At 30.0% G+C, this 13307-nt stretch overlaps 3 protein-coding genes across 4 annotated transcripts in view; 1 reads left to right on the top strand and 2 right to left on the bottom strand.

The window, feature by feature from the left end:
* Window positions 1-1006: 1006 nt before the first annotated feature.
* LOC102679549 (ESF1 homolog) lies at window positions 1007-4105 on the bottom strand. 2 transcript variants are annotated; one of them, XM_006619063.2, is made up of 8 exons: window positions 3918-4105; window positions 3124-3794; window positions 2856-3031; window positions 2681-2788; window positions 2393-2593; window positions 2101-2323; window positions 1247-2004; window positions 1007-1174 (listed from the first exon to the last, which is right to left on the bottom strand). In XM_006619063.2, the coding sequence occupies exons 2-8, from the start codon at window positions 3791-3793 to the stop codon at window positions 1070-1072; spliced, it is 2241 nt and encodes a 746-aa protein (XP_006619126.1). In that variant the 5' UTR covers window position 3794; window positions 3918-4105; the 3' UTR covers window positions 1007-1069. The 2 variants fall into 2 exon arrangements, with proteins under 2 accessions (XP_006619126.1, XP_006619127.1); XM_006619064.2 differs by having other exon boundaries at window positions 1247-2001.
* A 404-nt stretch (window positions 4106-4509) lies between these two features.
* On the top strand, window positions 4510-6288 carry LOC102679422. Its single transcript, XM_006619062.1, has 5 exons — window positions 4510-4904; window positions 4984-5164; window positions 5230-5665; window positions 5779-6005; window positions 6080-6288. Exons 1-5 carry the CDS (start codon window positions 4796-4798, stop codon window positions 6159-6161), a joined length of 1035 nt encoding a protein of 344 aa, XP_006619125.1. The 5' UTR covers window positions 4510-4795; the 3' UTR covers window positions 6162-6288.
* Window positions 6289-7810: 1522 nt separating this feature from the next.
* LOC102678174 (probable serine/threonine-protein kinase yakA) overlaps window positions 7811-13307 on the bottom strand; it is a 70290-nt gene continuing 64793 nt past the window's right edge. The window contains exons 5-11 of the mRNA XM_006619143.2: window positions 13281-13301; window positions 12581-13082; window positions 10891-12496; window positions 9277-10080; window positions 9028-9194; window positions 8734-8933; window positions 7811-8550 (exon numbers count right to left, since the gene is read on the bottom strand). Of these exons, the coding sequence (XP_006619206.1) occupies window positions 8515-8550; window positions 8734-8933; window positions 9028-9194; window positions 9277-10080; window positions 10891-12496; window positions 12581-13082; window positions 13281-13301 (3336 nt within the window). The 3' untranslated portion in view covers window positions 7811-8514. The remainder of the gene's footprint in view (window positions 8551-8733; window positions 8934-9027; window positions 9195-9276; window positions 10081-10890; window positions 12497-12580; window positions 13083-13280; window positions 13302-13307) is intronic.

Here is a 13307-nt window from a genome sequence, read left to right as displayed (position 1 = left end):
ACAAATATTTTTATATTTTAAATATAAAATCTCCTTTTATATATAAATTGTTGACAAAATCCATTTTGCCCATAAGTTTTTAATTTAAATTAAATAGAAAGTTTAGTATTATATGGTCACATCTCTTATTTGAATATTGAAAGTTTCTACTTGCTATTAGTAAAGTAGATATATAAGAAAGTATTTATGATGTCTATCAAACAGAACAACATTGTGCAAGAAGGAAAGAAAATATCTTCTACCATTTTGAAAACATCACATAAAAAATTTATTAATTATTTGTTTTTTTATTAAAAATTTTTACACTTTTGAGTTTACATTTTGAAGATAGAACTTTAAATAAATTTCTCGTATTAATTTTAGTAATTTTTTTTTTAATTAAATATTTATTAATAATTATTATAGAAAATATTATAATATAATATTAAAATATTATAAATATTAGTTATAAACATCAATTCTATAATCAAGTAATAAAAATAAATCAATTTTTTATTTTAATAAACAATTTATTTATTTATTTAAACAATAGTAAAATTATGAATAAAATTTATATAAAAAAATAAAGAAAGAAGTTTCAAATGAAATATTTATATTTAAAAATAAATCCTGTAATTAGAAATGAATAAAAAAGATATTGTGAATCGATCGTGTCAGTTTGTATAATGCATTAATTGTTAGTGAATAATTAATTAAAAAAAACTCCGCATTAAAATTAATATCAGAAATTTGTCTGAAGTTTTAATTTTAAAATATGAAAATTTTTAGAAGAAAACGCATAATTAATAAATTTTCCATGTAATATCAAAATAGCAGGAATTCTTTTTTCACAATATTGCTCTTCTTATCTGTAACAACAAGAATACCTCTTTCCATATTCTTTACTAATAATAAGTTGGAGTTTTCAAGATCCAAACGTGAGGCGTCACAGATAATTTTTCTCGTTTGTTTCCCTTCTAATTTATGAATAAATTATGAATAAAATTCAATGAAGTAATTTATATTTATATTTTATTCCAATATAAAATTAAGAATAATTTCTTGCTTCATAAATAATTTACAAGAAAATTTATTTTATTGGTTTTGAAATATTTTTGGTATTTTGCTTTACTGATTTAATTAATGTTTGTAGTTCTGTATTAAACTGCATTTTTGATTCTTTAACAGGTACTTCCTATAAATTTTAAATAAATAAAATTAAGCAGATATTTTTGAGAATAAATATATATGAATAAATTTTACTTACCTCATTATAATCATTATTAGCTCTTCTTTTTAATTTTTCTTTAATTAAAGCTTCAGTACCTTTAGTTTTCCTATAATGTGGATCTGCTGGATCAATATTAAAATGATGCGATGTAAACAAAGCGTTAAATCTTGAATCTTGAACATTTACTTCAAAGTTATCTTTTATTATTTGATCTTGTGTATTTTTCTTTTTATTTAATCGTTTTTGCTTAGACTTTGTCATTGTAGCGTTTTCTTCGATTTTTTTCATATTGAAATGTTGTTTATTATCTTCATTTTCATCCATTAATAAAAGTTCTAATTCAGCTTTACGTCGTTCTTCATTTTCATCGTCTGATGAAAAAGAATTATTATTTTTTATAGCGTTTTTCTTTTCATGAGATAATCTATTATTTTTTTCATGATTATCCAAATTAAGCATTTCTGAATTTTCAGAATCGGATTCATCTTCAGTTCTATGTTTTTTTCGTTCTTCTCGTTTAGCTTTTCTTTTTGCTTTTCGTTTTTCTAAATATTGCTCAAATGGAGTAAGATTTTGATCTTTTTTTAATCTTTCTTGCACTAATTTTTCAGCTTTCTCTTTCGTGCCTAAACCCCAAGTAAATTCCAACTCAACGTCCCTTTTCTGTTTTGCTTCTTCTTTTTCCTCTATTTCTTTCAATAAAGCTTTGTATTTTTCAACTGGATCAGCATTTGTTTCCTCTTCTGAATTGATTTTATTTTTTTGTAATTCTTTTTGTTGTTCTTCTTCTTCTTCTTTTTTCATTAATAAAAAAATATTAATAAAATATTAGAAATACTAGATAAAATATTAGAAAGAAATAAAATATAAAAAATAGAAAAATGTTGTACCTGCTTCATTATCACTTGAATCTGTTGCTAAATAAGCTTGTAAGTCAGTTTCATTAATTTCATTTAATTTTCCAGAATTCAATTTTTGTGCAATCTCTATTCTTTCAGGATTTGTTTCATCCCAAGTTAAGTTCACTTTAACTTGTTGTAAAGCTGTGGTTATGAATTGTCTCGGTTGATATTTTGTAAGCTGTGGTAGCTTATCACATATTTCTTTAGGAGTCTTAAATTAGACATTTAAGATTATATATAATAATATTATATATACATTATAATTAAAAAATATACATACTTGATCAAATTCCATATCATTTGGTATAAATCTAAGATCTAATTTTGTTGCTGTAGATTCATATTCTGTACCATCACATTCTGTATAAATTTTATTTGCAGTTTCAGCAGAATCAAAATTAATTACAGCATAATAATATTTTAATCTATTTAATTGATATTGTCTTAATTTTTCCATATGATATGCTGATCCTTCCTCCTCCTCATTCTATAAAATTAAATTCTAAAACTATAATTTTATTTATATTAAAGAAAAAAAAAAGAAAAGAAAAAGAGAATAAGTTTATACATCATTTTCATCTTCATTTTTCTTTTCTTTATCTATTTCTGTTAATTCCTTTGGACCTTGAAGTTCTTCTTCTTTCATTCGTTGTATACCAAATTCTGAGGGATAAATCTGAAATTATTTCATTATAAAAATTATCAAAAACCATTTATTTAATTTAGTTATCCATTATACATACAATAATTGAACTAATAAAACCACCAAGAGGTAAGAATGAATTAAATAAAACCATTAAATCTACAGCACGTATTCTATCCCAATCCATATTACAAAGTGCCAATCTATGTGTAATTTCATTTGTTGTTTCAGCCTCTTTATCTAATTCACCCCAATTGTGTTCAATATCTTCTTCATCTAATTAAATAATCAAATTATAAATTATTATTAAATTCTCTGTAAAATTAAAAATTTTAATTTGTTAAAGATATTAGTTTATTATATATTACCAGAAGTCTCAAAACTTTCTTCATCAGAAGAACTATCTGTCATTAAAATTCCTTCACCTCTAGCATAATTTATACTTAAATCTTTTAATTTTTCTTTAATCTTATCAGTAAGCTTCTTAGATTCACTCTTGCTTCTAACATTTAATTGTTTTTTACTTTCTTTTAAATCTGCTTTTAAATTTTTGACATTTATTGCATCATCTATGTCAGATTCAGAGTCAGATTCAATGTTATTCTGTTCGGAATCTTCTTGTGGTTTAATCCTAAGTAGTTCTCCATTACTTGAAAAAAAATTATCATCTGATGAATCATTATATTCATTTTCATTTTTTGGACTTCTTTCTTCCAATTGAGGTATTTCATTCTTTTTATCTTTTTTTTTATATTCATTAAATTTTTTTTCTTTTTGTTTAGATTTTTCATATTCTTTTTCGTCATTTTCTTCTTCACTGCTAGATAGATCATAATATTTTCTAAGATTTTCAGATGATGTTTGATTTATAGGTCTACCTCGTTTATCTATGGTATATTGAATCTTAAACTTGTTATCTTTAAACATACTCTGAAATCTTTTATCTATTTTTACTTTTCTTTCTGTTTTTGGGATCCTCTTAAATTTAGGATCCCTTGCAATGTAAGCAAATCGTTCATCATTTAATAATTCACTCATGCTAATAAAAAATGTTAATAATAAATATTAATTATATATAATTAATCTAAATAATTAATTATTTTTTATCTTTATACGAAATATACTAAATTGTCCACAATAAATATTTTTATTTTATATTTACCTTATTATTTTTTATAAGACTTTATAATATTATAATATATTTAATATTATAAAATTATCATATACTCTTTAAGTAAATTATTTAAGATTTTATTTTAAAATTTAAAGTTATTTATTAAATAATTTTAATCATACTCTCTACATGTATTTATTGTCTCATACCTGTAACATAACCTTATTTAGAATATTAACCTTAATAGTATGTAAGGAAATAAGTAATATTTATATATATTGCTTCTTATTGGTTAATTGTTAGTTCTACTGGAAATTATTTAACAAATTTTTTTAATAAAAGTATAATAATATTAAATAAAAAAACAAACAATTTCATAAAAAAAATTGAATAATTTTATTAATAATAAAAATTTTATGAAAAAAATATATAAACATACATCCAATAATAATTACAGTTTATAGAATTAATTGTTTAAATTAAAAAGTAATTATTATATATATTTTACCAATAATAATAAAATATATTTAAATATTAATCAATTTTATTTTAGTGAAATAATTATTAAATAATTATTAAATAATTATTAATAAAATTCAATGTTTCAATGTTAAGCTACATTGGAATTAGCCAATCAGATTCATTCCCGCCATTTTCCAGTCCTGTTTATTATAACTATATTTGACGCATTATCGCGTCGTGTAATCGTATTTTTTGTGTTCTTTGTGATCTTATATTTTATATTTTTTATAAATTTTCGAATAATTTTATTCTATCATTAATAAATCATGTGAACAAGTTAAATTACGTTTCTTACGTCAAAAAATAGAGTTGACATTTCATGTGCCATATTTAACTAATCATCAAGAAAAACATAAATTATAATCATATTTTTGAATAAAAAATTTTTTATTATACTGAAAGAAATGAATACTCCAACTACTAGAGATTTCTTGCGAAGACCAGATGGAACGCGTAGAAGATCTTCTCGTCAAGCTTTAGCAGTAATTCCCGTCAACAATTCTGTTTCACCTGGTACGTTTTTGACATTTTTCATATTCTATTATTTGCTATTTTTTGTTTATTTTGTTTAGTTTCAATTTATGCTTTTTAGGAGAAGCAATTTCTACTGAAGTTAATGCAATGGATAATTTTTTAAATAGTCGTCATGGTTCTGAATCTTGGAGTCCTGCACCTAGTCCTGATGAACTGGTAATTCAAAAAAGAGGACGTCGTCGTAGAACTATAGTTTGGTCTCCTGATCTTGATACTTGTAAAAGGAATAGTCTTTTTAGGTAAAATATTAATTTTTTCTAATTTGCAAAATAATCATAAATAAATATAATTAAATTTATTACAGCTCAAGTTCTAAAGATCGTACTCCAGTGAAAAGTCCATCGAAATCAACTATGATATTGAGAAGTACACCTAGAAAGAGACTTTCTCTTGCAGATAACAGTGAATCTCAATTTACAACACCAGACAAAAAGAAAAAGTTACAAAACTTATTAGATACTAATAATTCACAAAAATATTTTACTGGCAATTTAGTAAATGGTTTGAGAGGTCTTAGTCATAATCAATTAGTACACATGATTATGGATTTAGTATCTATGCAAGAGGATGGTCTTCTACACAACAATGACAAAATACGAAATATTTTATTGAAAAAAATGCCAATGGCTGATATTCAATCATTGATTGATATATTAAATAATTTAAAACAAAATATACAAGCTAGCATTGAGTTTTCTGATTTGAATGGTTTATCTAATATTCATTTAGATGCCTTTCATGTATGTAGTAATTTTTTTACTTTTATATTTTTTTTTTTATTATAAGTTTTATTATTATAAGTTTTATGTTTTATTATAAGTTAATAAATAAGTATTATCTTGATTTTATATAGAAAGCAATTATAGATCAGGGAAAAAGACTTGTAGAATCACAGCATTGGATATCAGTAATGCATTATGTATATGCAGCATGGAATATTACAAAGCAATTAAATGAAAAAGAATATCAAAGTATATGCAATTTGACACATAAATGTTTTAAAAATTTGACGCATTTTTGTTCTCAAGCTTTGAAAAAAGGAAATTTTACAAGTACTGTATTGGATATGTTTGCTGACAGGTATTGATAAAAAAAATATTTGACACTTATATTTTGAATATAAAAAAATAAACATTTTGTTCAATTGTTTACAGACTTGATGCAATGGTTGAAGATTATGAGGACTTAAAAGTTTGTTTACAATTGATAAACGAAGTAAAAAACAACGAAACTTAAATATTTTTTCTACATCGTTTTCAATAACAAAAAAACTATATATATTATAAACATTATTTCTATACATATATATATATACATACATATATATATATATATATATTTTTAATATATACATAAATTTTAATTCTCATTGTAATGCAAAGACTTTACAGGAGTCTTAATCATTACTAGATAGACTATATCTTTTTTATTATCTTTTTTTTTTTTTTTTTTTTTTACAATTCAATCATATAATGAGATTCATATGGACCGGTATTAGTAGTAGCTTTAAGAATATTTAAAATTTTCAAATGATATTTTTATATTATGTTTGTATTAAATATTTTGAGATATTTGACATTTTATAATCTTTGCAATTATAATTTATGTTATGTTAATGAGAAATATCATTTAAGAAGGACATCTAAGGTAATTTATATATTTCAAACGTGATCGTTAAATTCATTTGTATTATTTATGATTCATTTGCGATAGATATGTTTTTTTAAGGTATTTATAAAATTTTAACTTTTTTTTTCTTAAATATATCTTATATGTATTTAAAAATACTTAGGGACCATACTTATCTTATTGGTACAATTTCTTGTCTATGGTTTTGTCTATGTTTTCATGACAATTATATTTATATATATATATATATATATATATAATATATATTTTATATATATATATATATATATATATATAAAAACATACAGACAAATTGATTTTTATTAAAAACAATTTATTCGTCATAATATATCATGCATTCTTACATAATATACCATTATTACTTCTGAAAGGCACATACTTCATTTACGTGTGTGTATGTGTGTGTACACGCGTGAGTGCGTGTTTATGTAGTGGAGTGGATGCGTGTAAATGTCAAAAACATTTTGAGAATCGAATAAAATTCTTTCTTTTTTCTAGAATTGATTCAGTTACTGTTTTTTCAGACAGTATAACAATGATCTTAGAATATTTGTAATCAGATCATTAGAATTTTTCCTAGACAATAATTAATTAATTAATATCTATGTTTAATGTATCAAGTTTTAAATTGATTACTTAGAGATTCTCGAATCGCATTGATTTGTATTACGCTTCAAACAACAAAAGAAATATTGGATATGGTCATATCGGACCATCGAAATTTTTTTTAATCTCTTCCGTGTTCGCAAGCGTAAGATTATTAATTTTTTTTCTTATAACGGATCATTTAAAAAGTGCGTATTGGCAAGATTACATTATACACAATTCTTAGGAACATTTTCGAAATCCGAATTATTTTTGATCGGATTTGGAAAATTTCATTAGACGAATAAAAACATAACAATGAACGCAACAATAATCTGACTTCATCTAAATAAAAACATTTAGGTGAAACAAATCAAACGCGTTTTAAGTATGTCTATGCAATTTATATAGAACATTTTATGTTCTATGGTAATATGCGTAAAATAAAAGTTGTCTCTTTAACGAGATTGAAAAATCGTTCAAAAAGTTTTGTCTTTCTCGTCGAATCTCGAAAAAAACGAAAATGGAAATGAAAAATTATTCAATGAAAATATTTCTTTATCTTAAAAAAAAAAGTGTTGAAAATTTTTTACTATTTTCAAATAATTACAATTATTTTTATTATGTTTATATTAACAAACAATAAAAACAAACAATAAAAAAAAGTTTGCGTTTATTGAAAATAAATAAAATTGTAAATATTCTCAATCGGACATTCTTAATCGAGACTTGATTAGGATGAACCTAAGAAAAAACTTTTTAAATGATCTTCATCACGGCGCAATACTTAGGCGTTGGATATTAAAACGTAAATATTCCAATTATTGACTACGCGACCGTCGAGCTAAAAGTGGAATCACGGGTAAAAGCATTGAAATTTTATTTTTGTATTGAATTGTTTTTCAATTGAAAGAATTAGTTAAAAATCATTATAATCAAAATTATATCATTCTTTGAGTTATATTTTAATTTAAAAGAGAAAGAAAAGAAATAGATAAGAGTGAAAAAAAAAATAAGAACAATTAAACTTTACGCATGTAGGATGTGTAGTTTATCATTTTTTCGCTTTTTTTACTTAATTATATTTTAATTATTTGTTTATGTTACGTGATTCACCCATGATCCGGACTTACTAGCAATATTCATTTCGTTTTACAAAAAAAGAAAAGAAGATATAAAAAACTATATAGAACATTCTGTTCGCTTTGTTCGGATGACAATGGGACGCGATTAAATTAATATAACGATCCGTAATGCGACGATGCAACTATGATACTTAACAAGATAAAGCTGCGAATCGAATACTGTGGTAATGAATCATCGGATATTATGAGTTCGCTGACTGAAACTCGCTTCAGTCGACCTTTGCCGGTTGCACCCTTGGATATAACTGAAAAAATTAAAATAAATTATTATAAAATAGATATTATTAAAATATTATTAAGAACAGATCAAAGATATTTTAAGGATTTACTTTAATGTTATATTTCTATTCTTTTTCTTTTTCTTTTTCTTTTCTAATTAATTATAAATCATTCTGTTTCTTCGTTTCGTAGATATTCGGACAACTTACGCCAAGTAAGTTTCTAGGTACGTAGCCTTCTTTGTGTCCCAGTTTGCTCCACCACCATTCTCTCTCGTTGTCATCGCCCTTCCGAAGGACAACTAAGGAATCACCATTCTTCAGAGTGAGTTCATCGCTGTGTTGTGCCTCGTAATCGAACACTGCGTATACTTGACCATTGTTCATTATTCCAAGCTTCTCTTGGACGCCTGTAACGTGATATAAAACCAGTATAATTTGCTCGATAAAACTTTAGAGATACATTCTATTAAGACGCATTAATCAGTTTACATTAATACTGACTGTATAAATATTCTGAGCAACCATCGAAACCCTCCTCGTCTTCTTCGCATTTTTCTGCTGCAGTTTCATGGTCGGAGAGAGTAGTGGCGAATATACAAGCTCCGTGCTCCACTAGAAATCTTACCATGGATAAATTATTGCAGCTTGCGGCACAGTGTAAGGGAGTCCTGCAATAAAACAAAAGTGAGCAAAGTGATTCAAGAATTATAAAATATAAAATATACGATCGAAACTTGACAAACTTCTTACCATCCATCGCTGTCCTGAGCGTTCACGTCGCAGCCAAATTCCACTAGAAACTTGACTATCTCCAGATGACCGGCACAAATGGCATTATGAAGCGCAGTAATGCCTTCATCGTTAGCTGAACTAGGATTCGCCACTTCTTTAGCAGTCTTCTTCACCAATTCCAATTCACCTTCGAGACTGGCGTCCAACAGTAGAGCTAAAGGATCAAAGGAGACCCTTCTCGAGAGATTCGCTTTCCCCGTGCTGGACTTCAAGTTCCCTTTCTTTCTTCTCATCACCTCGTTGTTCTTCCCATCGACTTCCAATTCCGTTCTTCTCTCGGAATCCTTCCCCTTCACTTTATCCTCGATATTAATAACGTTCAACGCATCGATGATATCCGCTTCCTCCAATTTCTCATTACTAATCACATCTTCGTTGATGATCGGAACGCTCTTCTTGCAGTTGTCCGTCGTATCGATGATTTGCGATTGTTGCTGAGGTTGTTGCGGTTGTTGTTGTTGCTGCTGCTGTTGCTGCTGCTGCTGCTGCTGCTGCTGTTGTTGCTGCTGTTCCGTTTGCATCAGGTCCGCTGGAATCTCGGTTTCCGGAAACAGAAACGCCGGTGGCATCTCAATCCGTCGATTTATCGACACGTGGACATTCGACTTGGCGTAACGGAGCTTCGGTTGCTCGGAGATCGGTGCCTTCTTCAATGTTAAAGGCCTGGCTTTGATGATTTGATGATTGCCGAATTGGGTTTCTGTCGGAGATTCCGGTGGTTCGGACGTAGGGATCGGTGGAACGTCTTCTTCTTTCTCTGTTCTGTGAAACGGTGGAAACGGTCGATTAAGATGACTAACTCGAGAATTGCAATTTTCGAAAAAAGAACAATCGAGACAGTACGATAGACGTGGGTATAATCCTTGAGACTTAGAGAGTTGGACAAGTTTTGACACGATATATATATATATATATATATATATATATTTTGAAACGTACAAGTTCGATACTTTGAAACAAGTGTCTAATAAATCAATAATCCACCGAAGATATTAAGTTTAGTCAAAGTTTTGATGTTTTAAAAAGATATTTTTCTATATATTCGATTTAGAATTCGATATTTTGTATTTCGGTTTCAAGTTCTTTTTTTTCACGGGACTTTTCCGCGTTTCGAATATATTATGTTATTTAAGGAAAGAAAAGCGATCGATTTAACGATAAGATTTGGAGGGAACACGATCGAGAAACAGGAACTTAGATTTCGCCTCGATCGATTGAAGAGCTCGCGAGCACTAAGCTGTTGTCTCAACTGCACGGTAGTGGTTCTATTTTGGTGTCTATTATTCGAGATAGGCTTCGATTCACCGGCCAAATCGATCGCGAACTAATTAACATTTATAATTAACCCGGTAATCGTTTTTACGCGCTGTGCTCAAAATCCCTGCTCTATCACTATTCGATACCCTTTGGCCAATGAGATCGTCGAAATGGATTTAATCGAAATTCCGAGTCGAAAATTTAAATTCGAATCTAAATATAAAATAAATAATGAATTTGTCGAATTCAGAGATTCAGATAGACTTATTAAAGAGGAAAATTGAAATGTTCAGCGAGCAAACCATATTCACAAACCTCGTATTGATCCCTAAATTGTTTTTGCAATCGCCGATCCCATCGCCGCTCGGATTGTCCATCTTTTCGTGATGGGTCAGCCGTGGGGGGGGATTCGGTTTGCTCGGTTTCGGAGGTAGAGCCGGTTTCGTCTTGTCCTCTATCATATTTTTCCTTTCGTTCTCGTTTTTCAATCTATCGAATTCGAACGTTTTCTCCACAGTTTTCGCCGGGATCTCAAATTTCCCATTGTGCTCGTGCTTCGTCGCGGAACTTTGCTCGAATTTGTTGCTCTCGAATTTGACAGATTCTTGCTTGAATTGCTGCCCCCCGCTCTCCCCGTATTTGTTCGAGGTTGTTTCGTGCTTAAATCCCGCATTGTGCTCGTACTTGATCGATGGCCTAACCTCGTGTTGATCGTGTTTACCGTATTGTTGAGTATTCTGATTAGGATCGTACTTGGTTCCATGAATTTGTTCGTGTTTATTCTGGCCGGTTTCGTACTTCCCTTGATCGATCTTCGACGATACGACGTTGTCGTATCGACTCGTCTGATTTCCAATTTGTTCGTGCTTGCTCGATTGTTCGTACAATTTCGTTTGTTGATTGGCCTGATCGTATTTCCCGTGTTGATCGTACTTGGAATGCTGGTCATATTTTATCTGATGAGAATCGTACTTGAACACCTGATTGGGCTCGTACCTCTGCTGTTCGTGTTTAGCCGGAAGGGCGTGTTCAAATTTTTCTTGAACCTTTCCTTGTTCAAACTTTATCTTATCGGATTGTTCGTTGTTGGGCGTGGGGCCGGTCAACGGTTGAGCCTGGTTGTATCTTTGAACCGAATTTCCAAAACTGGTCCCGCTCGATGACGTGTGAATGGTCGACGAAGGATTAGGAGAATTCTGCGTCTGATACACCGAGGACGAAGACACAGGGTGAGTATTTGCTTGAGCGGAGTGTTGAATTCCGGGATAGTTGTGCCTCGACGAGTAAGTCTGGTCCTGAGTGGACGTTTGATTGTTAGAGGAGGATTGGTTCGATTGCTGCTGATTGCCACCCTGAGTGCTCAGCCCGACGAAATTTTGCGCGTTATTGTGTCCACGGCCTATCAGGCTCAAAGTTTGGGGCATCACGGGATGAATTTTCGTGGAGGAAGTCTGATAGATTTGAGACTTGACGGAGAAACTTGGCGCCACGCTGGATATTGGTTTCTGATGCGTTTGAAGGTTTCTGTGATTTTGAGTTTGAGTAATGGATACGGTGGTGCCAAGATTCGATGTCGATGAACCAACGTTGTGTTGCTTCTGTTGAATGTTTCCGTGTTGTTGTTGTTGTTGCTGCTGCTGTTGCTGCTGCTGCTGTTGTTGCTGTTGCTGCTGTTGCTGTTGCGTCTGCGACTGCTGTTGATGATGGATCCGAAGATTTTGCGACAAACCCTCGGGGCTGAAGTTGTGGGATGTGCTAATCAGGTTGTTGTTCGTACTATTGGCGTTGTTGTTGTTATTATTACTGTTGTTATTGTTGTTGTTGTTGTTATTATTGTTGTTGTTGCAAGTCTGTTGCATGTTCACGGATTGATTAGGCAGGTTCTGGTTGTGTTGATTCGTGCCCAGTAATTGCGATTGACCTGAAAACATTGGACGTAATTGAACGTAAGAAATCTCGAAATCTTAAAGATCGATCTCAAAGATTTTTGTTGGATGATACCAACCTTGAATATGAGATTGGGATTGGCTATGGGCGATTTGATGACCAAATTGTTGAAAAGCTGCCCTCTGACCTAATTGAGAGGCACTGGCCGAGTGTTGTATCTTATTCTTATTAACGTCATCTTCGGCAGCCTTAAAATTCACCGTGAATTTGGTGTTGTAAGGCAGTGTCTGATATTTCGGGTCGTTTTTGTTCAAATTGAAATCGTTGTCGTTCGGTATATGGGAATACGGTTCAATAGCGGCTATATTTCCAGCAGGCCTGGACTTCCCTCCGGCATTGAAGTCCAGCTTCGACTCTGTGAACCCAGTGTTCGCGCTCGTGCGATTCCCAGAGCCTAGCTGCTGGCTCAATCGTTGATTCAACGCTCTTTTGCGTTGAAGACGACCCTGCAGCTGAGCTATCCTCGCGTCTATCGACGCCATCTCTGCTTGTCGTTGCGCTAGGGCCAACCGTTGCTGAGACACCATTTGGTTCTGCTGCTCGTTCATCTTATTACGATACTGTCGACGAAAAAAAAAAAAAAACAGAATAAGAGTTTATTCTCGATTCTTCGATAAAATTGATCTCTCTGAGTGCAAAGAAAATTTTAAAATTCTCTTTTTCTTTCGCTCGAAGCGTTTCGAAAGATCGAAATCACGAGATCGCTGTAGCCACGAGAAAGGAAAGGGAAGGGAGAAGAAAAGGGAGGCTTTGCTTACAATAAGCTCCCTCCTGAGTTTCTCGAG

Source organism: Apis dorsata, unplaced genomic scaffold (genome assembly GCF_000469605.1).
Source record: "Apis dorsata unplaced genomic scaffold, Apis dorsata 1.3 scaffold_390, whole genome shotgun sequence".
NCBI lineage: Eukaryota > Metazoa > Arthropoda > Insecta > Hymenoptera > Apidae > Apis > Apis dorsata.
Note: the sequence above shows the minus strand (reverse complement) of the source record. Positions and strands in the feature narration are given on the sequence as shown.